A 25161-nucleotide genomic window follows, 5' to 3' on the forward strand; every position below is an offset into this window, starting at 1 on the left:
CATGATTCATTTCCTGTTGAGATGATCAGCAGATCCAATGAGGCAGAGAGACAGTGTACTACATTTGTATTTGGTAGCCTCTCAGTCAAATTAAGCAGCACAAGTCACCATTTCAAAGCTTAACAGCAGCATAATTTATCACTTACGGCATAGAGGCGTGTGCAAAGACAAATATAGCATAAAGTTCTGTTTGCTTAATTACTCAGTGTTAATGCATCAGAACCTACAGGTCCACCACTGTCTACAGACAAGCAGAGGCCAGGCTACAAATTTTAAAGACACATCATTCAGACTGTAGAGGAAACTACCTATATTAACAATTTGTCCTTTTGGGCAACTTAACTCCTCTACTCACAAAGATGGCAGCCCAGACCTCAAGGTATTAGAGCTAACTTACGGATATTGAAATCATCCTTGTAATTTGAAGGAAAAGGCTGTGATGGGGGAGGTTCCCTGTACATATGCTTCTGGCCTGTCTTGAGGGTGGTTAAAGTATAGACTTCATCCACGTCCAGATTTAAAGTAAATGTTCCTTCAAAAACCTGAAATGAAAAAGGTACAATTAGAGAATCACAATCCTGCAGGATTCTCTTATATGTCCAAGTTAAATACAAAAATCATACCATCTTGCCTCAGTGTCTGATAGTTCTACAAGATTACCAAGATGCTTAGGGGGGAGGGGGAAGGGAGTGGGGTTCTTCCCCTATCACCTGAAACACAACCAAAAAGTACTGTACTACAGCATCCTGCAGACTATACTTGAAAGAGAAATATGCACAGCCTGAATTGTCCATTCAGGGTGGGAAAGACATTGGAATTGCAATGAAAAGCAAAAGCAGTACCTGCAAGCACAGAGATCTATCTGGAAACGCTTGTTACAGCAGGGTTTAAGCAAGGTCACACACCCTGTGGAACTTTCCTTCTGAGAAGCTGTATTTCTCAGGCCCATCAAGCACCCAGTTTGAAGAATTTCCTGTACAGTCACAATCCCATTATTTTGATTATAATAGATTTACTAGTAACAGGGGTTTCCCCAGCACACTACTAATTCTAAACGTGTTAAAAGCCCATGCAGGTTTCAAAAGCCAGTAATTTTGGCAAAGAGTAGAGGCTGGGAAGTTAAGTGGATTATCTCCTGGCCAGAGAAAGGAGACCTTGATCCTGCAAATCCCTAGTCAACTAGGAATGCAAAATTGTTGCTGTCCCAGGAACAAAGGCAGTTTTAAGCAAGGTTAGTGGTAAAAGACTGAGGTCGACTGTACACCCATTCCTCATGCTTCAAGGATACATGGCAAGAAAAACAAAGGTATCTAGTAGGACACTGTCATGCTAATAAGTTATTTACTTCCCTACTCAGGCCTTCTTCCTACTAATAGGAAAAGTGAGTGACATGGTAGCTGAGCAACATACTCTCAGTAGCAGAAACATCAGTCCTCCTTACTCTTACTCAGCACTTCCCTGTAGTGAAAAGCCAATTGTATTGTGTGTGGCCATGTCCATACGCCAAGTTTTGTTCATGTGCATGAAGTTAAGCCCTAGGTAGCCACACTTCATACCTTGTACTTAAAGGTAACAATGCACATCTAGGCTACAAAGAACATTTGCTAGTGGCTCAAGCAAAACAAAAGCATCAAGCGAACTGAGTCTTAAAAAAATCTTCATTTTACAAACCAAATTTCTCTTCTAATCCCTAATAGTTATCTGACACTAATAAGAAAAAGCAAAAGGTTCTTAAGCAGAACTGATACTGATCAAGTACCAATTAACCCACCTCTATAGGACTGAGTGGCTGGAATAGGGTGGAATTTGCAGATCCAAAATCAAGCTTCGAATACCATACTTGAAGTGCCTTTACTTTATGCTGGGAAGAAACAAATGAAAAATTGTAAGATTTTTCATAGGAAATGTTGAGGTTTTAAAGTTTTGTTGCTCCAGTAAAGATGCTGGACCAACAGCCCAAAAAAATAATCTTCTGCTGCTCAACAAAAAAGGTACAGTTTAGCACAGAGATTCTCATGCAGCATCCCAAGATAGACTTATAACACACCCTGGAAAACGCCAGCTTTTCATTTTCAGTCCGACTACAGACAAGTAAGTTCTCTGCAAAAGAAAAACTACAATTCTGCTGCAAAGAGCTCAGAAAGACCATACAACTATGAATTTGTTTAATTAGTGTTTTATCCTGTAAATCCTAATAGCATTAATAAGGCATAGCATCCTACAGCACCTTTGACAGGATTTCAAACCACTACAAGGTGCCACGGCACCCTGGGGAGAAATCACTGGGCTAACCAGTGCAGCTCACACCTCCCTCTTCTTGTTAGTGGATCTTTGCCCCATGTCAGAAAAGCCTTTCTAAAGACTGGAATTCCTTCCAAGTCTACCATTAAATTCTTGGTTTCCATTTCACGGATGACAATGCACTGGTGCCAAGCATGGGAGCAGTTCCTACACCTGACAGCAGCTGGGTTAAGACCACTACATGCATTTCACTGAATCATTTGGACAGCAGAAAAGTGGCAGGATTTGGTCACATTAGAATGATTAAGAGTCAATTACTATAATAAAAAAATGGAAATAAATGGTTTTGAACTGGCTCATGTTCTGTCAACCATGTGGCAGATTAACTATTCTGTAATAAAGACCACAAGCCTTCAACAAGTCTTCTAATTAAAAATTACAGCAAATTCACAGAAGTATTTTACATTTTTCCTGAAAAAAGTTACCTTATGGTTTGCCAAGCAACCTATATATGGTTAAAAGTAATGACTTGGCACATGCCCCAAGCAGAGCTGGGTTCCAGGAATAATGCAGAAGTACTGTCTAAAGTCTGTCATTTAATTATTATTGTTATGAGTAAAGGCATTAAAAACCAAACCTATTAATACAACAGCCTGCTCAGCTGTGAAGGGGTAAGAAGAACCAGCCCTACTAGAAATTAAAACGAAGTGTTTATAAACTGTCCTGGATACTGTGGGTGTTGGTGGAGGCTACTGCTGTACTGCTCATGTTTCACTCAAAAAGAGCCAACTCCACAGACACTCTTGAGGAAAGAGGTAGAGTATTTTCTCCATCAAGGAAGAGCTATTTGAACTCAAACACAGACTTCTACTCTTCAGAAAAATAGCAGCTACAGATAGCAACTAGCTGGGGGAGTGGGAAGGGGTAAGTTAGGTCTACCTTGTGCAGATAACCTGACAAACTAGCACTCAGAAGTGAGCACCAATATTAGCTTAGCACAGAAACAAGAATCTCTACAACAAAGTTCTACTCATGTTATTTGCCCATGAATGTGCAACTGAAATATATGCCATAGTTCTTTTTGCCCAGATGCTCTAGAATTTTTCCCAATCAATTACATCCATTACAAGACCCCCCATGTCTGCCCTTTAGCAATAACCATGTAACAGGCACTGAAGGACCACTAACATCCAAAAAAGTTTGCCTGCCTCCTTGCTATAAGGGTGAACAGCTTCCAAAAGAGTTAAAGCTGTAGCATGGGTTGTCACCCACTTCTCAGCTTGGCAAGTTAGCAAGTCCAAACCTGGGCAGATTCGTAAGGACAGTAGAAGAGCTATAATTTAAAACTGGATGGGAGACTGGATTAGATGAACAGCGTGGACAAGAGTTTCACAGAGACGAGGATCCATTTAATGTGTGGTTAACAGATGTCTTAAGTGCATATTAATCAGTCCCACAGGGAAGGGAAAGTCCAACAAATATCTAGATCAATTGCAGGAAAATGGTTTTCAGCTGCACATCACTTAAGTTACTATCACCAAAAAAAATCCAACTTGCTGTTGGTAGGTGCTTCTAATAAAAATGGTCATCTTTCAGTACCAATATGTAGGGCCTTTGTCACTTAAGTAAAAAAAAAGGTACCTCAACAACAGCAGTAGTTGCTATATAAGCAAATCACTAGAACCCACCATCCACATATACAAAGGACTATTCTATTTTTGTCATCCTTCTATAAGCACTTGGAGTACATACGGTTAATTATACATGGCAGCAACCTGAGTGCAGATCAAGAGTCAGTATGTCAATATGCTACTACTAAAAGTATTTACTTACAAAGGATCCTTTGAGGTAGAAAGTTGCTATCTGAGATGACACACTGAAAGGAAGTAGTCGGGGTCTGATACATTCAGAGTGGTTATGAGTCTGGAAGTAAAATGAATCACAACAAATCAAAAACCAGCACTAAAATTGATCATTTGCCAATTCAGATGAAAACCTTAAACTATCTGCCAAAAGGAAAAAACAATGAGTGCAACATGGGATCAGTTACCAAAGCCTATTTGTTTCAAAGTTCAGTGCTCTTCTGGAAGTAATATTATTGCTGGCCAATTTCTTTATTCGGTACACTGTTTAAAATGGCAAAAACAAAGGGAGGAATCATTAGTTGAACAAGTTTTCCACTGCACTATGTATTAAAATATAGGTTAGCCCACACTTGTAAGTGCAATATCTAGATAACTACCTTATTCAAGGCAAACAAGAGAGCTTTTATCTGCTAGTATCGTAATATTTTGCAAATACAGAATTTTCTGCATTATAATTTTCCCAAAATAAAACACTCACTAGAGCATAATTACTTTGCTGGAGTTACTTGAGAACATTACCATAGTTTCAATGATGATAGTAAGATTGCCTAGGCCATCGGTCAGAGCTACATAGCTGCCACCTTTTTTTAAGTGTCCATCCGCCTGCAGATAGGTCCAGCCTGGTTGGGTGAACTGGGTTGTATGTGCTGTGTGACAGTGGAAAGAAAGCATTAAAACTTAACCCCAGGTTCCATTCTGTAGTCTCCAATCCACAATACACTTTACTTTTAAGATGGTAGGCATTACTGATTTTTCCCCTAGTAACTGAACATTTTGCTACAAAGAAAAATTATTTGGTCTGTGGGGACTAGCAGAAGATCTAGGTCAGGGTACTTCCAGGATCTATCACTATGGGGAAGGGACAGGCTATGTAGGCCACCTGCTCTGGTGACCACTTCTGCAGGAACACAAAAGGATTATGGGTAGGTCAGAGCGGCCACTGGCTAAATAATTATATCTGTTGCATGAATGCAAAATGATATGTATTATACACAGACAAGATTCTATGATTGCAAAAGAAACAAGCACCACAAATTAAAAAACAGAAGAAAAACTATATCCTTTTGGAAATAAACATAAGAAGAAATAAAATCCAAGTCCAAAGACTCAGCTATTAAAAGGAGATCCTGGATCAAAGTACTCTGTGTTTAGAAAAAAAAGTATTGCTTTTCCCAGGCAGCTGTAACTCCTTCCACCACAAAAGCTATAGCAATAGCCAAAAAGACATACTATGGTTTAATTTATTCACAAACGTATAACAGATCAAAAAGGCTACGTACCTTTATTTCTCTGCTCTACCTAGTTAAAGGACTAATAGTCTTCTCAGTGCCAAGACAATTGATTTCATAGACATAAGGGCTGGAAGGGACCTTGGAAGATCGGAGCCCAGCCCCCTGCACCAGGAGCAGGAAGTCAGCAGGGATCATAGGATCCCATCAAGATAAACATCCAGATCTCTTTTGAAGGCGTTCAGAGTAGGTGCTTGAACCACCTCAGGCAGCAGTCTATTCCAAACCTTGGGGGCTTGGACAGTAAAGAAGTTCTCCCTTATGTCCAGCCTGAAACAGTCATGAAGGAGTTTGTGACCGTTCGACCCTGTCATCCTTTGGGAAGCTCTGGTGAACAGACATCCCCCCAGAGCCTGGTAAACACCCCTGATAAACTTATAGGTGGCCATCAGATCGCCCATGAGCCTGCACTTTTCCAGCCTGAAGAGTCCCATGGCTCTCAGCCTCTCTTCATAAGGTCTGCTTTCCTGACCTGTGACCATGCACATGGCTCTCCTCTGTACCCTCTCAAGCTTCTCCACATCCTTTTTGAATTGTGGAGCCCAAACCTGGATGCAGTACTCCAGCTGCGGCCTCGCTAAGGCCGAATACAATGGTAGGATGACATTCTGGAATTTACTTGAGAAGGATCTGTGGATACAAGCAAGCACTTTGCTTGCTTTACTAGCCGCAGCATCATATTGAAGGCTCACGTTCATTTTGTGGTCAGTCATGACCCCCAAGTCCCTTTCATCCGTAGTGCTAGCCAGAGTAGCACTGTCAAGCCTATAAGGGTGCTGCAGGTTTTTCTTCCCAAGGTGGAGAACCTTGCATTTTTCAGTGTTAAACACCATCAGGTTCTCGTCCGCCCATTTGCTGAGCCTATCAAGGTCAGCCTGGATCACCCTCCTGTCTTCTGGCGTAGATGCTTTACCCCAGATTCTGGTGTTATTGGCAAACTTGGCCTGTCCACTTATGATACCAATGTCTACATCATTAATGAAAATGTTAATTAGTATAGGCCCAAGGACAGAGCCCTGGGGAACCCCACTGGTCACAGGGCACCATGATGATTGACTTCCGTCAACCACCACCCTCTGGGTTGTACCACAGAGCCAATTCCCCAGCCAGCGGATTGTGGTGTGGCCGAGGCCACAGTTAGCCAGTTTTAATTGAATGCTTAATGAAATACAAAATGAAAATTACTAAACACCACAAAATAAAAGTACTTTGTACAAGATTAATGTAGCCTTTTATACATAAACTGCATTGCCTCTATTTGCACCTAGCTTAATTTTTACCTGTGATCCAGATAGGAGGTTCTACTTTATAATGGCCACTCCAGGGTTCTTGGGCAGTCATTAATCCATTTCGACCAAAAGGCAATTTTTCATAATAACTGGACACCAAATTCCAAGCAATGGTGCTGAAAAATAGATTTTTTTTCCAAGTCCAAAACAGATTTTATGCAATGAATTTAAAAACTGAGCACATATCTGAGAACTTCAGATGAAGAAGTTACAGACACTAGGAAGGGAACAAAAGCAAGATTAACTCTGATCCAGGAAATGAGTGGGGTGCACAGTATCTTAAATAAAAGTGATGCACAAGGCAAGATATGCTGAAATTACAAAAGTGATTGCACGCACACAACACTTACGCAGACATGTTCCCGTTCACATAGTTTTGGTTCATGACCCGAGCCCAGCAGCCTGCGCCCACTTCATCATTGAAAGTGCTGTAGTCTTCCGAAGACCACAGTTTCTTCTTAGTCAACAAGGCTGCATCCACTGTTTTTGTACCAGGGTAATGAGCCCTGGATAACATTTGTGGAAAAATGAGACAACATTTAAACACATGGAAAGCTTGAACCACACCCAAACTGTCCAAAGTCTGATGCCAAAACAATTCTATTCCAGGGAATCACCAAAACTAAAGCAACAAGGAACCTCTGGCAATAAATGATTTGGCAATATCTAGCCATCTGCAGCAATATAAGGCTGTTCCTAATGACTAGTTGCAGACATGGAGAAAAAAAAAAAAAAAAAAAAAGAAAGAAAAAGAAGAAATGGCATTTTAAACTCTGCATGCCCAGACGCATTGTGTTAGTTGGACCCAGTTTGTCCAACATCTGTATAGATCAGGCACTTGAGTGGGGCTTTTTGGTGCTTTTACCTAATAGCTGAATCAGCTTTAGATAAAAGTGCCAAAAAGCCCCACTGAAGCGCTCAATCCATACAGGCGCTGCAGAGCCAGGCTGAACTAATGTGCTGCTTCTTCTGGTAAAGCATATTTTTTCCCCACCATGTCTGTCAGAAGCCTAATATATTTTGTCTAGTTTTAAACTCTCACACCTACCCAGCAAAGTTTTCTCCTAGTCCATAGCCTAAATAAACTTCTTTTTACCCTCAAATTATTCTATGTACCATCCTAAATAAATCTGAGTATTCATGACTTTCATATAATTAGACTATAAAAATCTGCACTGGGCATCTTCAAAGTCCCACATAGTGTGATTTTTTCTTCCCGTTCAGGCTTTCCATTTTTCATAAACTGGTTCCATGAACTTTCAAAAAAGTTTACAAGTTACAACCACAATAAAAAGCATCAAGTCTGAGACAGGTGCAACAGGCAGAGGCTACAGAAAAATTAGGTGCTGGAAGCCTATAATTGTTTGTGAGTTCTTCCTTTATTCCTAATGCAGATATCCTCTTTCAAAGGACCTGATCACAAACACATGGTGCTTTGGTTATCACCGACTCACTCTCATAAGTCAATCTTATAAAGTAAATCATTATCAAAAGTGTATCATCTCAGAAAATAAAGGATATTTCTTCTTCCAGATGAGATAAGAGTAATAGTTTCATAGTAGCTAGGGTCAGCAGGGACCTGAACAGATCATCTAGCCTGTCCCCCTGCCACAGGCAGGAACAAATGCTGGGTTCACAAGACCCCAGACAGGTGATCATCCAACCTCCTCCTGAATTTGCCCAAGGTAGGGGTGAGGACCACTTCCCTGGGAAGCTGGTTCCAGATTCTGGCCACCCTAACTGTAAAATATTGCCTTCTGATCTCTAACCTATACCTATTCTCCATCAGCTTATTACCATTGTTCCTCGTCACCCCAGGTGGTGCTGGGGAGAAAAAGGCTCTATCTATTTGCTGTTGACCTCCCCTGATGAGTTTGTAGGCAGCCACCAGGTCCCCCCTCAGCCTCCTCTTGCAGAGGCTGAACAGGCTCAGGTCCGTCAGTCTCTCCTGGTAGGGCCTGTCCTGCTGCCCTCTCACCAAGTGGGTGGCCCTCCTCTGAACCCTCTCCAGGTTGACCACATCCCTTTTGAAGTGCGGTGCCCAGTACTGGACGCAGTACTCCAACTGTAGCCTAATCAGTGTCGCATAGAGGGGGAGTATCACCTTTCTGGACCAGCTTGAGATGCATGACAAGGTATGGCTGGCCTTGCTGGCTGCGATATGACACTGGCAGCTCATGTTCATCTTGGAGTCAATAATGACTCCAAGATCCCTTTCTGCCTCTGTGCTTTCAAGAGGGGAACTCCCCAGCCTGTATGTATGCTGTGGATTCCTTCTCCCAAGGTGCAGCACTCTGCGTTTGTCTACGTTGAACCCCATCCTATTCTCGTCTGCCCACTTTTGTAGTCTGTCTAAATCTATTTGCAGCCTCTCTCTCCCTTCAAGTGTGTCCACCTCGCCCCACATCTTAGCGTCATCAGCAAACTTGGACAGCCTGCTTTCCACCCCCTTGTCCAAGTCACTGAGGAAGATGTTAAACAGTGCGGACCTAAGGACCGAGCCCTGGCGTGCCCCACTGCTCTCATCTCGCCAGTTTGAGTACAGCCCATCCACCACTACTCTCTGGGTGTGCCCCATCAGCCAATTTTTTTACCCATCCAACTGTGCAGGCATCGATGCCACAGTTGGTTAATTTATTGATGAGGATGGGGTGAGAGACAGGTGTCAAAGGCCTTCTAATCAAAAAACAGACTTTTAGTATCACCTTACTATTAACTTTGTTCCATTTACAGCGTACGTACTGTCAGACATTCATTTCTCTTGATTTCACTGGTCTATGCTTCAATGAAACAGTTGCACCAGAAAAATAGATCTTTTTCCCCCCTCCCTGAGCTCTCCGGCTGCTTGCAGACAGCTCAGAAAAAATGAAATTAAAAAAAAACAAACCTCACAACATCCTTGACCAGAAGTGGCACACTACTTCGACCTGGCTCTGCAGCATCTTATAGATAAGGTGCTTCAACGCAGCTTTTTGGCACTTTTAGCTAAAGCTGATTCAGTTAGATACTAGGTAGAAGCACCAAAAAAGCCCCACTAGAGCACTTGGTCTATACAGATGTTGGGCAATCTGGGTCTAACATGCTTCCTCTCTCTTCTGGGCATGTGCTGGACTCAGCACAGGAGCATGCCAAGTTTAAAGTAAAGCGCTAGGTTTTGTTTGTTGTTGTTTGTTTTTTAAATGTCTGCAAGCCACCTCAGAGGTTACTGAATTAACAGTGATGACCATAAACATATGATTTGCATTGTACTTGCTTCTCTTTAAGCATTCCTAATCCCTTGGATCTTAAGCTGTCTCTCTAAAATGTAAGCAACTCCACAAAGAGTAGAACATAGCTCAAGAATTAAAGCCTCATTACTCCACAACCTACTAGTTGGTTTTTTTGTTTTGCTTTGTTTTTTAAATAGTTCCAGTAATTACCTGGATTCACTCATATTCCTATTGCAGGGTTTAAAAGTGCATTTCTTAACATTAGTACCAAACAAGGGTTCACTATTAGAGGAATCTGTGTCCAATTAGATTTATATATGACTTCAGTCTTAACTCAATCATTATTTAAAACTTAGGGGCATATTAAATTTGAGTTTCAGCCTTCTTTAACCACCCCCCACAAAAAACCCCACTTTGTACCCTGGCAGCTTAAGCCACCTTGACCTGAAAACAAGATGCATGATGTCAAAGGACAGGAGATGCATTATAGAAAGCAAAGAACAAGTTCTCTTCCCAGAAAAAAAGCAATCCCACATTTTTCAGCTTGTTGTACATTTAGCAGACTCTCCTGTTGGGGTTTCCCTGACAGTCTTGGAGTTACCAGGCTTTTGTTTACACAGGATGCATCCTCTGGCACACCTCGTAAAAGAAAAAGTGGGCAGAACACAGTACCCTGCAGCCATTTTCAGCTAGAACAATTCCACCCCAGCCCTTGTGGGACCACTGCATTTGGTAGGGTTTAAGTGCTGCAGAGAGCATACGCTGACCAATGCATCAGAAAAAAAGCTATCAGCTCCTTGATGCCCTTCCACACCAGGAGATAAAAAGTAGCAGGGAATATGTTCCCCAGGCTGAAGTTACGAAGCTTTTTATAGCAAAATTCCTTCAATTCCTTCTAGACTTATTTTGGAGAAGAGAACCAAGGATAGTTTATCTGGAAGAAGCAGTAAACTAGTGTCATGAGTAGGCAATAGAGGTCAGCAGGTTTTGGGGAGAGACCAAGTAACAAGGAGTAGGTGGGAGTGCCATATCGGAGAACCCCTGGTATATTCAGAAACATTAGGTCAATGATTCAGAAAATAAAGCCACTGCAGAGTCCCAATCTGATGTAGCGGAGGCCAGGGATTAGAATAAATTGTCTTAGTATGTGGACTGGAAAGAATGAGGAGGGACATGAGAAGTTACAGAGGTCAGTATGGAAGAGAGAAAAGTTAGAAGAGCCATGTGGAACATCATTAGAAGAAACATGTTTGGAAGTGCCATGCAGGAACAATACTGAATAAATGCTCACAGTCATTTTATTAAATAAAAATAAAATAAAAGCAGTGGCTGCTTTTCATTGTCTATTCTACTGCCATTGCCAAAATTTTACTACTTCCACATTTCAAACAAGAGCTAGATATCAAATCCTGAATTTAACTATACTAGACCTTTTGGTTTTATGTTCTTATAGCACCAATAAATTAAGGTAGTTCAGTTCATCACTGTCATTCCCATTTGCTATGGTAAGAACACCAATGTCCACCGCATCCATGCATTTTTATGGTATAGCATTTATTTAACATGAAGTGTATTGTATATAGTATGCTATGGAGCAGTACAACTTCCATATAAGGACAGTTCTTTGGACCTGACAAAGATGGGTCCAAGATATGTCAGAGACACTGACACAATGAAGGCAGTCATTATTAGGAAACATTTCTCTACCCTGCTTGCCATAGTTATCATAAGAAAACTCTTAAATACCTTTTGAATTACTTGATCCACCCCTCATTTTTCACATGGAAGAAAAAGAGATTTTTTAGTTTCTCATCAAAAATAGAAAAATGTCAGTTTAATTTTTTGAAGAATTAATTTTAATATTGACTGGGTCTATTATTAGGTGGACCCACAGAAGGGGATAATGATGAACTGCAGCTTTGCTTCTGACCCTCGAGTCCCAAAAATCAGCCAAAGAGATATTAATATACGAGTTGGGTGGGTCCTTTTTCTGGCTGATTTTGAGGCTCAAGGGTCAGAGGTTTGTGTTACAGAGGCAGAGGCACTAATGGAAGTTGAGGGACTTGAAAAGGATGAAACAGAATTGCACTTAAGTGCCTAAGTCCACCTAAACACTCAATAGGTGCAACAAAACTGTGGCCCTTACTGCAGCCTGGGCATTTAGCTAGTGAACCAGAGATAGAATTTGCCACATTTCTTCCCTGGAGTTACCTCACCATCAAGTCTCCATCTGCCAAAAACTTTCTAGATTTCCTTCTTCTCTCTCACAATTTAAGGGTTTTTTTGTCCTTCCCTAAAATTCAAAATTAATTTGCTTAAGAGTTGTGTACAGAGATACAGAGGAAATTCATGCCTCTTCCTCCCACAGATGTACTTCAGCAGAGATTCACCTGTCTCTGAACACTACATACAAATACAGGCCTCAAACATGAATAAAGTATGCAAACTAGAAGATCCCAGTAAGCCAAGCAAAGATTAGAGCTAATTACTGATGCTTTTAACTCTAAGTATCAGATATTACAGGGCTGTATTCAAAACTTCCAGTTTCGATTACTGCTTCTGTGAAAGCACACAAGCATCCAATCTAATCTAGTACTAAGAAAATCAAGTCAGGCAGTTTCATGGGCTTTTATCAGATTCTACCCAAATAAACTTCAGCTACTTAAAATTAATACTGAGAATCAGCAAGTTCATTTAAAAATCAGGCACCACTTTGCTGAATTATAACTAGCCGCATGGTTTAAATTCACTTCAAACACTAAAACAGTATTTGTCAGGGCAGACCTGTATGGAAACGATAAGTAGCAGAATGTCTGCAAGGCTAGAGCTGAAGCTCTTTTTGGACTGCTGGAGTAGGTGCACAAAACAGTCAAGGCAACCAAAGGAGTCTGACTTACAGTCAAGGTAAGAGACTCTAAGGTTGAACACTTAACAGTAAGTTGCTGCTCTCCCAGAACAAACAATGAGTAGACTGACGTTCAGGCTTTTTCCTCGCAGAGTAAAAAGAGCCACTCTAGGACAAAAACCAGGGAATAACTAGGGTTACAAATCACTCCCATGCAAGTCTCTCTTGGGAGAGCATATGAATATGGCACTTCTGTCAGAAGAGAACAAAGTCCTTCAGCATCGCCTCCCCACTCCTCATGGAGGCCGTGTTGCTTGCAGGAAGCAGAACACATCCCCTTCCAAGGCCCCACTTTGTTCTGCAGGGAAACAGATTAACCACAGGCAGTCTGGGTCAGCCAGTAAGGGCTGCTCTATGCACTGCTGCCATCAGTCACCAAAAAGACTAAAGAAGCCTCCAGAGATGTGTGCACAGGGGCCTCCCCTGGCTGCACAGTGCCAGCACTGTGAGCTCTCCACTTATCAGGGCCTCAGCAGCCAAATGTCTGTACGTATAACTCTGGGTAAGTTTTTTTCAACCAGAAGAACTCTCCCTGATTATTTGAAAATGCGTATAGAACCAGTGTATTTCACTGAAGCAGGCAATTACGTCCCTGTACCAGACTTTGCTAAAAAGTAAGAACTGACTTGAAAAGGCTGCATTAACCAAAAAAAAAAAAACAAACCCAAAAAAAACCCAAACCAAAAAAAAAACCCATTTAGTGTCAGACCATTTAAGAAAGCCAAGCCTCTCAGCAAACCATTCCTCCAAGATTTTATATGAAAAAAACATAATAAAAGATCAGAGCTAGTCACCAAGAAAGCATCTTAAAGAAAAAAAATGAAATGCCCTACCCTATAATATCGATCACTCTATGGAGCTCAGAGTCAAACAGCATGGCAATGGAAATTGGTTCCCACAGTCTATCGCTGGCTATGATCCTCACATGCTGTAGGTCATGTTTATCCAAGGTGTATCGTAAGAGCTTTAGAAAGAAAGAAAGGAAAAAGTAGAAGGGGAAAAGGAAAAAGATTTTTTAAAATTATCAACATTACAAGTAAGAACAGAAAGCAATTTTTCCTTTGTTACTAACTGGACTTTAAAAACTCATACATGTATCACAACATACCATATTCATATTCTCCCTCTTCCTGTTAAACCAAGATAAAGAACAAGAGTTATACCAAGAGTGTGATGTACTTAAAAGATAATACCAACAAGAAAGTGTCTTAAGAGCAAGATGTTCTACCAATGCATCAAATCCTAAACTACTGGATACGAGAAAGGGAAAAAAAAACATGGTTCTTGATTTCACACACAGTCCACAAAGTTAATCAAAGACAAAGTATGCTATACATCATGACATAACCTATTTGCAGATCAGCCATTTACAAAAAGTTAGTACTTTGAGCATTACAAGGCCAACATGCAGAAGGATAAACTAAAATCTGAATATGAAAAAATCTGAATACACAACCTCACTAAAAGTAGAGACTGTTATTATTGTGCTAATCAGTTTGCTATTTCAGTTTTAAAAGTTCAAGAAAGAACAGTTCAAAATAGATGGCAAAAATTTCCAGTTTCCAACCTCAACTGTGCCACTAACCTAGTCTGGTCTTTAACCACTCTTGCAGCTTGAAAGAGACAGGAAAAACAATACTTTCCCATCTCTCAGGATGAAAGGTGATGATTAGCTGGACCTGATCTTCAGATCAGACATGAATTGAGAACATAACACTGAAAGGAATGATCTGGACCAGGAGCAGGCAACCTTTTCCAGTTGTGGGCTTGAATAACTCAAAGGCAGAACAGGGAGAGCGTCCCCATTGCCAAATGCTGCCCAACCTCCACATCCACAAGTCTCAATCCAATGGTCCCAGGGCCAGATCCACCCCACAGGCCATAGATAGCCAAACCCAGACCTGGGCCATAAAGTCCAGTCCCCTGCGTTCACAGGCAACCATTTACCCAAGGAACCCCCAGAATCACCACTTCAAACCCTCGTCTGCAGCTACAACACAAAGCTAGAAACATCAACAAGACTCTCAATTCCACATAATCAAAGCAAGTGCCAAACCAGAAGTTTCTGTCCAAGCATACCATTTCTTGTACAGGCTTTTCCAATTCAGCCTAGAAGAGATTCAGGTTCTTTGCCCCTACCACTTTGCTTGGAACACTATTGCTGAACATTACTACCCTGCCTGGGAATAGCTAGAGATCTTCTTCCAATCTAAATTTATTTGTAGCCAGAGTTTGTAATGATTTGATCTTGTGCCAACATTGCTTTCCCAACCTAAAAAAGCTCTTCTCCTTAATATTTATCCTATGAATATACTTCTAACAAAGGAATCTCACCTCCTCTCAATATCAGGTTTGCTGAATAAAACAAGCTAAACCGCTTTAAATCTTCTTTTATAAGAGGTCTCCATGCTCTTACCCCTTACATGACCCTTCTGTGTACCTCTTCTAGTTGAAAAGAAAAAGCTCTTTTTACTTGATTATGGGTAAACCAGAAAAACCCAGTTCCAACTACATTACAAAATATACCCATTGAATGACTACAGTCAGATTATGGTCATTACGAGTGCAAAAAATTCAGGTTTGATGATAGAAAACTCCTTAAATAACCCCTTCCTCCTTACTGGCAACACACCGTACTATTATTAATGGATAACACGTATTAGATGAAAGGACAGATGACGATCTGGTTCCAACAGCCCAATTCTGTGACCATTTCCTTCAATAAGGCTTCAAGCTTTAATATTTTTGCCCAGAAACAAACTTCCTGGATTTTCTTATTTTTAAAGACAATTTTTGTTAAAAAATCTCAAAATTTGATAAGAGAAGCACCACATATTCACACTGCTTTAGAGAGACAGGTGTTCAACCTCCAGCCTGCAGCACCATGACATCTAAGCCATGGGACTCCCCGTGGATCCAAAAATGTGGTGACAGGAGTGCAGTTGTACCACTTCCCAGCCTGCCAAGTCTCCAGATCCATGGAGAGCCTCAGGCCCTACATGCTAGATCTGGCACACAATCCTGATGCAAAGGGCCAGTACCAGGACCCAGAGCCCAAACTCAGTGTCAAGGGGTGGGAGAGGGCAGTACCAGACCCCCCATCCCCACCCCCGCCCAATGCTCACGCGCAGAGCAGGGAAGGGGTGGTGCCAGGCTCCAGGCTCTAGTCTGGCCTGCAGATAGGCTCTGGGCCACTCATCTGGCCACTGGGCTGAAACACTGAGCACCACTACTTTAAAGCTTTCTTGAAAGCTAATAATTTTTTCCTTTCTATAAAATTTCTCTTTTTGGAAAAGCTGAGGTTTCTAACAGTAAAATTAGCACATAACGCTTAAAGAAAAGCTTCTGCCTAGTATGTTTGCCCCCTTAAGCAAAGTAAACAAAGCTGTGCACCTAAACCCATGACATTGGGTTTCAAAGCAGGACCCAGACAGTCTAGAGGCATACAAACGGAAGTCAGAATTTACAACACTCAGGCAAAAAATAGATGGACACTTGGGGGAAAAAAAAAAAAAGCTGGGAGGCAGTAGTGAAAATGCACTTATCCAAATGGAATAAAATCAGTTGTGCCTCTCTAAATACAAGATTTATTATACTTACTACTTAGCTGAATTCTACACTTTATTTTGGTGGAGCTTATAAAGCACTAATGTTAAGCTTTCCAATAGAAAAAAAGCTGAATTACATTTTCTAGTTCATATGCTGTTTTTGTTAGACAGCTCAGTATGAGCTGCTCAGATGAAAACACTGATTCTGCACTTACATGCTCTAAGAAAATCACCATGTTTAGCTGAAAGAATATTCTGTGACAGCTTTTCAAGAACAACTCTAAAATGCCTAACCTCAAAGCACCGACATGGGGGAGAGGGGGAAATCTTCAAATCATCCACCACAGATATACTTCAGCTTCTTACGCTAAGTGGGGACTGGGCAAGGGAAAAATAACATGTAGTGCATCTGGAAATAAGTTTAGAGATGCCCCATAGCCAGAGTACAGTTATGTATGGTCAGACAAGACACTTGTCACAAAGGCAAAGGAAGACAGTGACAATGATGCAAAGGGCAAAGCAACATAGCACAGGAAAGGCTAATTACTTAATACACATTTCAAAGCCAAAACCAAATCGGTCATCTTCAGCAACTACTATGACTCCGTTCACGAAACAAATGTAAATTGTACCCCATGGTCCCATTTCAGCACACACAGCCAGAAAGGAAAGGGGGCTAATCGGAGGAGGACACTGGATAAAAACGAGGAGAGTTTTTATTCATGGCTTAGTCAACTTTACAGACAGGAAAGAAAAAGGAAGCTTTTAAAAAAAATAAATTTGGACAAGAAGTAGATTTGGCAAGAAACTAGATACAGGAATAGATGCAAGTGGTAACTGAAAATGCACTGAAGCTGGAAGCTTGGAGACCAGAATACCAGATGGTAATGAGCACACTACTACTTCTGGACTATTAAAACCTATAATCAAAAACACTGAGCAAGATGTGAAGTGCTTGTTTTTTGCCTCCTTTCTATCACCAATGTTAAAACTTCTACTTAACAGTAGCAACAAAACATTTCTCAAAGTTAAATTTAATTCTTGCAATTCCACAACTCATCAAAAAAGTGTTATGAAGCTGATAGTGAAGTCGGTGTAATGGGGTTACTTCCTGATCATCTATGCAGATCTATTATTAGTGTTAAAGGAAAGCAAGAAAGGCTTACTCATCAAATATAGCAGAGATGCTTCTCTTCAGAAGACTTGCTGTCCAAGAGAAAATACTCACATTTAACAGATGCACCCCTGCCTACCACGCATGTGAAGTAAGATTTTCTTCCCAACCATCACTATTTTCTTCATTTTAAAAAGAAGCCTTTTAAAAATCCTAACTCCTGTACCAAATCAGGAGGTTGAGAATTAAGAAAAAGCCCTCTCAAATCTTAGAATGGCACACTACAGACCGAACACGGACACTTTTCAACAATAAGCTTAATAAAACATAGATCAGGAAGGGAGAAACAAGTGAGAATGGGAGAGACCCAGGTGTGAACAACAACAACAAAAGTGACAAAAGATTAAACAAACAGACATTGTCAGTTCATTTACACTGGGCATATACTATAGGTCTTTAAAATAAGTTAAAAAAAAAAATAGATGTTTTATCAAGCAAAGTGTCCCAAGAAAGTAACAAACAGAGGAATGGCATCAAACTACCAACAGAATCAAGGCTTAAAGAATGCTTTGGAAGAGGGCGAGTGGCTTAAAAAGGGGGTTCAGGGTTTTTTTGTGAAGAGATAACCAGAAATGCTGCAAGGCTGACAAAACCAAGGCTAAAAGTCCAAATTCAATTTAAAGCCATTTTGAAATACCACATTAAGATTTAGAAGCTTCTCTGACTTTTAGGATGCATGGCAAGTTGGGGGAGTTTGTCTCAACTTTATAGAGGGTTGCAGGACAGCTAATCAAAGCCAGTTCTTTAATTTTAGACTCAAAATAAATTATTATTTTTTTTAATTGTGACCCTATCTAAAATGTTGGACTGAATAAACAGTGGAAGAGGGAACAGTGGTCAGCAATGACTGCAATGCTGGATTATCAAATTTGATTCTGGTTAACCTAGGATAAACTGAATAAGAAAAAGTGAGTTTTTTAAAAGAAAAAAGGTAAAGGCTAATCTCCAGAAGTGAAGTGTTCTGTATAACATTGTTCCGCTCTGCTCCCACACTTACCCTACTATCTGAACAGCATCATTAAGATAGGGATCAACTAGCATGGCCCTTGAAATGGTCCAATTTCCATCCGCAGCGATGATGCCAATGTTCTTTAAGCCCACTTTGTCCAAAGTATGGCGAAGCACCTTAGTAACAGATAATACACTTAAAGTACTGCTTTCAACCAGATTTATATGTTTAAATATAAAATTTTAAAAAACAATTAAAATGGGACTATTTGCCTTCTGAGCCAGATGAATCACATTTTCTGCTGTCAAGCAGGGAGGAAGTGGAGATCAGTAGCATTACAGATTCTCACAAGCATTCATTTTAAACACCGAACATTTACCTTCAATATTCAGAAAACCATTACATAATCAGCTGTGTCCACTACTAAAAGCTCTCTCATTGTTTCCACTATTATTGACATATACATAAACCCACACGCATGCTTACGCTTGGTCCAATAAATATATTGGCTTAGTGGGAATTTGGTTTCATGTAAAAAGAGGACTTGATGGCATCAGTAGTCAGAAAATAAAATACTCTCTTGGGTACAAGAGCGGTTGACTCCCAAAGGAAACAAGCCACAACAGTCAGTCCCCCTGCAGATGCAAAATTATTCCCTACACACCATTTTCTAGTGTTTTGTTCATGTCCCAAGGAATCAGGCTTCCGAGAAGTTCCTTCAATAAACTATTCCAAAGAGAAGACTTATCAATTAATATTTCTCTCTATCTTTCTAGATTTATTCCCAATTACTTATAACTCGTTGCAAGTGAAGGATTCTTTATGTAGGTGCTACTTAGTATTTGCAAACCTTAAAACATTAACAAACCATTCAAATCTCCCAAACCCTCACATATTTTTGCCAAAGGATTGAGTTCTTCATTTCTCTTAAAAACCTTTAGCTAAGCTGTAAATAATGAAACCAAGGACCCTCTCTGGAGTGGCATGAGACGGTGGCTCTACTGCCATAGATCAAAACCTGCACAGCCTCACTCTGGTTTCCTAAATGAAAGTGTGGATTAGACTCAAAAGCATTAAAATGGCTTATGACCATGAACTACCCCCCTCTCTCATGTACATTGAAATGGCTGCATCATAGGTTTGCAAACATTCACAGGTGAATACTTCATCTGGTCATCAGAAAATTAGTTTAGAAGAATTAGTGAAGTATTCCCTCCCAATAATCTTGAGGTAATTTGAGGTATAAATAAAGTGGAATTGTAATAATGGGAATTTCTGCTTCTTCCTCCTTACCAAGAATAATCTGCAACATTTAGGGGGGGGACTTCATATTAAAACAAAGTATAAAGCGGTCCAAGGTCTCAGAATACTAGCAACTGACAGGAAACTAGATCTAAAGTATAAAAAATATCAAGAGTCCAACAGCAAGAAAAGTGAATCATGCAGCAGTTGGAATTAGAGAAGACCAAAATATTTTGCCATATTTTTATCAAAAACTGCTTTCTGTTTTTAAAAAGTTATTTTGGCTAAATATATCTATTTGATGTCTATGTGATTTTCCTCTCCTGATGGAAATGAAAACCCAAGCAAAGTTTTCCATCTTTTGTTTTCATCTTTAAGGGAAGTTTTTAAACTTTTATTTCAAACTGAAATTTGCCTTCCAGAACAAGTTGCCTTCTTCAAAAGACAGAAGCTTACTGCTATAGCAGTACACCTTCACCTTTTTTAGACTCAAGGCACACCTTGGAAAACATTTTCACTTGTTTTTTTTGACTACAGAAAAATAGTAGAAAAATTATTCTATTGCAAAACACTCAGAAAAACCCCAACAGGTCAGAATGTTCTTAACACTATGCATTCTTGTTTTAAATCCCAGAGTTAAATCATGTTTGCACACCTAACAGTGCTAACATTTCAGGTATACTGCAGGCTGTCAGGCAAGTTTCTCAAAGCACCCCAGAGTGCCAAGGCTGCCTGGTTGAGAAGCACCAAGCTAAGTTTCAGACACGCAGGATATTTATAGCCAAGGCACCAATCCCTATCCAGTGTTTTAATAGGCAAAAATACAAAAGCAAGTGGGTAAAATGAGTTTATTTTCACTCTTAACAAGAAATGAAGAGTCAAGTGTTCTGCCATAAAAATACAGAAACATCTTTCTAGTCACTGGTTTCTCTCACAGGCTTAAGAATGGTACCAAGACGACTGATCATTTTCAATTACATATTTTCAAAGGGTAAAAATCATATTTTATTTCACCAGGGTTTATACACATTGTTCTAAAAGACCATATGTATATAGAATAAAATCTTTTCCTGCAAGTTGTGTGTACTGACTAATGTACTTCTCAAAAGGAATCCAAGTATCTACATAAAAAATTAGATTGTAAAATTTAAATTTTTAGAATAGAAACATTTTAAAAACAGGGTGGGAGAAGAGGGGAGGTACACACGTTTAGCATTTTAATTCAAGAAATTTTATGCCAGGAATTTAGGCTTCTTCAAAAAGCAAAAAATTGTTTTTCAAATCAGGACTGTTAAGTCATATGCTTGGTTTTAAAAAAGAGAAAAATAAACCACTTCCCCACTCATAAAAGTTTTGAATACATGAACATAGTAATACAGAGGATTTTATCAACATGACTCCAGTAAAATAGTATTATTCATACCTGCCAATACTACAATGGCATTAGACAGGTTATTCTAACCTCAGTCTAAAAGTGTTTACACTGTACCAGACCACTGTAACGTGAATATGACATAGGTTACACAGACACACACAAACATTTTAATAATGGCACAGGATGCTTAAAAAAAGCTTAAAAAAAAACCAAACAGACTCTTTACCACATATAAAGCCAAACTTCCTTTGTAACTATGCAGACAGCAGAAGGAACACTGACTTCAGATAACTGCTCCATGTATAATATTGTAAGTTTAAATGCATTTCTCATATGCTTCTGGGGCTAGAGAAAGTGCTAGGAATCTTCTCTTACAATTAGTACAGAGGTTCCATTTCTAGCACTGGAGGGTTGCAAGATGCTGCATGTCAAGACGACAGCCTCCGGCCATTCCTAAGAACAGCTAAATGCTCAGGCTAATTCTTACTGACCATCCACCCTGTCCGATCACACACCCCCACACCACCCCAATAAAGGGATGGGTTGGTAACAGAGCATTTTAGAAGACAACAGGACAGTACAGACTTTCAGGAAATGAAGCACTTCAAAGATGTTCCTCTTCTATCACGGATCATTTTTTAAACAATTCTTCACCTCTGAAGATCTGCATTCTTGCTGCTTGAAGCACTTCAAAAGGCACTTACTGGGCACATCTACACATGCATTAAATGTGCTGTTACTACTGCGCGTTAAGTACCTGTAATAACAGTACTGAACAGTAGTGCCAGGGCACAATCTCCTGGTGGGGCTAAGTGAGCAGCAGACTAATTCTACTGAGCATTAGCACAGCTTTTGCTATGATGCATTTATGAGCGCAGTACAACTAGTCTACTGCACATTTAGTGTCTTGTGTAGAGGTGCCCAGAGTGCTTCAATCAGCATAGTACATGACCTAACGTAGGAGGGCAGACCACTACCATTTTTGCCTTCTGAAACGTATTTAGCAGGATCACAAAAACGTTAACGCTTACCCTAATAAACACGCAAGTTCTCTTATTACAACTGGCAGATACCAGTGATAACAATGAACAAGTATTTTTGTAATGGCTGATTGCAAATAGCGCTATTATGTGCTTTAGCAAACAAGTGCACCACCACATAGTACAAAGGGAAAGAATGAACAGTGAACAAGTTGAATAGAAATTATTTATCAACCAAATGAACACAGTTGAATAGAAATTATTTATCAACCAAATGAACACAGTCAGGAGACATTACAGATAATTAATTAATAGAGCAATTTAGTTAACATTAAGAGCTCTATTACACACACAAAATATATATATAGCTCTGGGAGTTAGGATTAGGTTTCTCAATAAGTTACCAAACTTAAAAGCTCATTAATTTTCCATTTTAAAATTACACTGATTTGCCCTCATTCTTCCGTCCAGGTCAATGATTCAAAGTAAGCCTCTTTGAAGAGGCTGAAAAAGCCCCAAGATAGTACTATGCAGGACTCAGTCCATAAGCAAACAGGAGTTTTCACTTCCTTCAAACTGCATGTACAATGCCAAGAATACCTTTAGAATGAAGACAATATTATACTGTAATTAAAATTTTAAAGTTGTTCTGCTTAGAAATGCCTCTCTAGGATGGTCTAAAAATTCAAATTGCCCTTCCAATCAAACAATTGCCAAAAAGGGAACAAATTGGAAATCCACTGTTGGCTTTATTTTCTATGTTACATGCCTTTATTTCTAGCACAACATATATTATCATTAAACGTGGGAAAAAAAGCCTCAAACATGATATAGGATATAAAGGAATCTTATTCAACTACTCTCTAGAGCTAAGCTAAGAGATGGTCCCAAGGAATACTATTATGCACGTATCCAAAATGGGGCATAAGCAACACAAAGGTACTCACGTTAGATGGCCAGAAATGCCACCATCCAGTATTATATCAGAAGAATGGGTGCCTAAATAAATAGCCTGGCGAAAACTGTGGTACCTATGGACCCAGAGATCCAAACAGGTGGGTTTGGAATTATCATGTCATGAAAAGAGCAAGTCATTTGCTTTACTTACCAATTATTGGGGATGGGGGGGGAAGGTTGGCTGTGAAAAATCTGCAAGCTTATGTAGAAACTTCCAGTTCAACCAATACAAACAGCAAGAGACACGTGGCCTACTCTACTAAGAATCCAATCAAACACCTAACAGAAGTTTTTATGTTCTATGGAGATAAGAAACAAGTATTTTCATTCCTAGTGGAAAGTGTTCTATTGAACTGCCAGATTAGTACCAGCTAGCAGCTAGGTTTTTTTAACAGTGCCATGTGTCTATTAAACTATAGGCCCTTCAGCCAGAGGCACAGAGGAAGGCAGAAATACAATCAAAGTGAAGGACCCCAAATAGCATCTGTCAGATTTTCCATTAGGGATGAGAGTTCCATGTGTTAACTTAAACGGGAGGCAGTTAAGGCTGCCCACTCCAACTTTAGAACCAGGGCAGATAAAAGCCAATCAGATTCCTTTTAATTAACAAACAAACACACACTTCAAATAAGTTTTCCTTTTTAAAAATAAGCCATTTTAGAATGAAATTTGAATTTAAACGCAGCATATGTCAAGGTATTACATTTAATATAATCTACTAATAATTTATATGAAAAAAATATATTGATTCAATGAGCCCCTACCAAACACTCTGGAATTAAAGCCTGATTTTCTTCTATATAAAGAATGGTCGGGGAAGGAGGGGGGCACGACATGACTTTTGAGGTCAGGCTTTAAAAATAATGGACCAATAGTTCATGTATTAGGGGCCTGACCCTGCAAGGGATGCAAGGTCTATACTACTGGACGCAAAAGATCAGCAAAAGTCATCACACGTGTTGGAACCTCTCGGCTTCTGACTCCAACAGGCACCACTGTGTGCTCCGTGATCAGAATTATGTACTTGATGGTATCAAATTCTTGTGTTATTTTCTCTTCCTGAGTTCTAGTTAGCTTAGCTCTCAAAGAATGAATAGTTATGATTCTGCACCCACAATGGAGGCTCCTGGAAAAAAGAACCAGTCACTACCACTCCATTCAAAAGCTGTGAAACTGATTTGGAGTTGAAAAAGCAAGGAAGTTTGCTTTTCTCTTTTAGGCTATGGATACAAAGGGGGAGCAGGATGAGATTTGTGAGTTCTAAGAATTTGAAAGAAAAGGCATATGCCTTTTTTTAAAATGATCTAGGTAAAAAATTGACCATCTCATTTTAAAAAGAGAAGTAGGCAAGTATGAACATAAGCTCAAATGACTTTCATCTAGGCTGAGAAAAATTTCCCCAAGGCAAGCTGAAATAATTGGTTTAATTCACTAACTACAGTTCATACTTTTTATAGTATAACAGGTAAAACTAGTGCTTAATAAAATTTAGTTTTAATTGCATACCACCTTTTGATAAAAAAGTTTCTGTATCTAAAATATTAAAGTTGTGTTTAATAAATTGGAAGTGTTGATTTTGTGCATTTAATCAAATTCAAGTTGCGATCTTAGCTTGATACAAATAGAAACAAAAAAGTTAATCTAGTGAATAAGAAATATTTTACCTTTTATAACATACTACTAAAATGCAAGATTTCTAACAATACAAATATGTTAAGCTACACACACTGTACCTAGGATACATGTACCAAATCTACTGTCAAAACCTGTACTTAATTATAAATCAACATGGTTTAATTGTTATATCAACCAATAAAAATAAAACTCACTCAAAGAAAGTTGCTAAAAATCAATTATTTGAAGTCAGGCTTGTGGCTTTCTGGTTTAAGTGAATCTACTGTGTTCAGAAAATTTTTTAATTTCAGCCAATTAACATATCCATTTAAGCACTCCAAACCTTAAGCCACTATAAACAATGATGGGTAATTCACCAGACAAAAGTACTTGAAGAAGTGGACCCCTAAACTCAGACCAATTCCAATGGCTGATTATTCCACATACAACAGCCCAAACACCTTTGTTTTTATAGTCATATGTAATCAACTTTTGAAACATAAAGTGACATTTTCATTGCTTAA

General features: G+C 39.6%; 1 protein-coding gene across 5 annotated transcripts in view; it reads right to left on the reverse strand.

The window, feature by feature from the left end:
- The window catches only part of GALC (galactosylceramidase), a 57843-nt gene that overhangs the window by 17067 nt on the left and 15615 nt on the right, over positions 1-25161 (reverse strand). For 4 of the 5 annotated variants that reach the window (XM_090033850.1, XM_090033846.1, XM_090033848.1 and 1 more), the window contains exons 7-13: positions 13632-13762; positions 7035-7190; positions 6676-6800; positions 4626-4753; positions 4075-4164; positions 1772-1861; positions 398-542 (exon numbers count right to left, since the gene is read on the reverse strand). In XM_090033850.1, the coding sequence (XP_089889976.1) occupies positions 398-542; positions 1772-1861; positions 4075-4164; positions 4626-4753; positions 6676-6800; positions 7035-7190; positions 13632-13762 (865 nt within the window). Of the gene's footprint in view, positions 1-397; positions 543-1771; positions 1862-4074; positions 4165-4625; positions 4754-6675; positions 6801-7034; positions 7191-13631; positions 13763-18517; positions 18646-25161 lie in introns of all 5 variants that reach the window. The other variant, XM_090033847.1, reaches the window with a different exon arrangement.

This window comes from Crocodylus siamensis, chromosome 2, assembly GCF_052110815.1.
Source record: "Crocodylus siamensis isolate JL-2025a chromosome 2, ASM5211081v1, whole genome shotgun sequence".
Classification (NCBI taxonomy): Eukaryota; Metazoa; Chordata; order Crocodylia; family Crocodylidae; genus Crocodylus; species Crocodylus siamensis.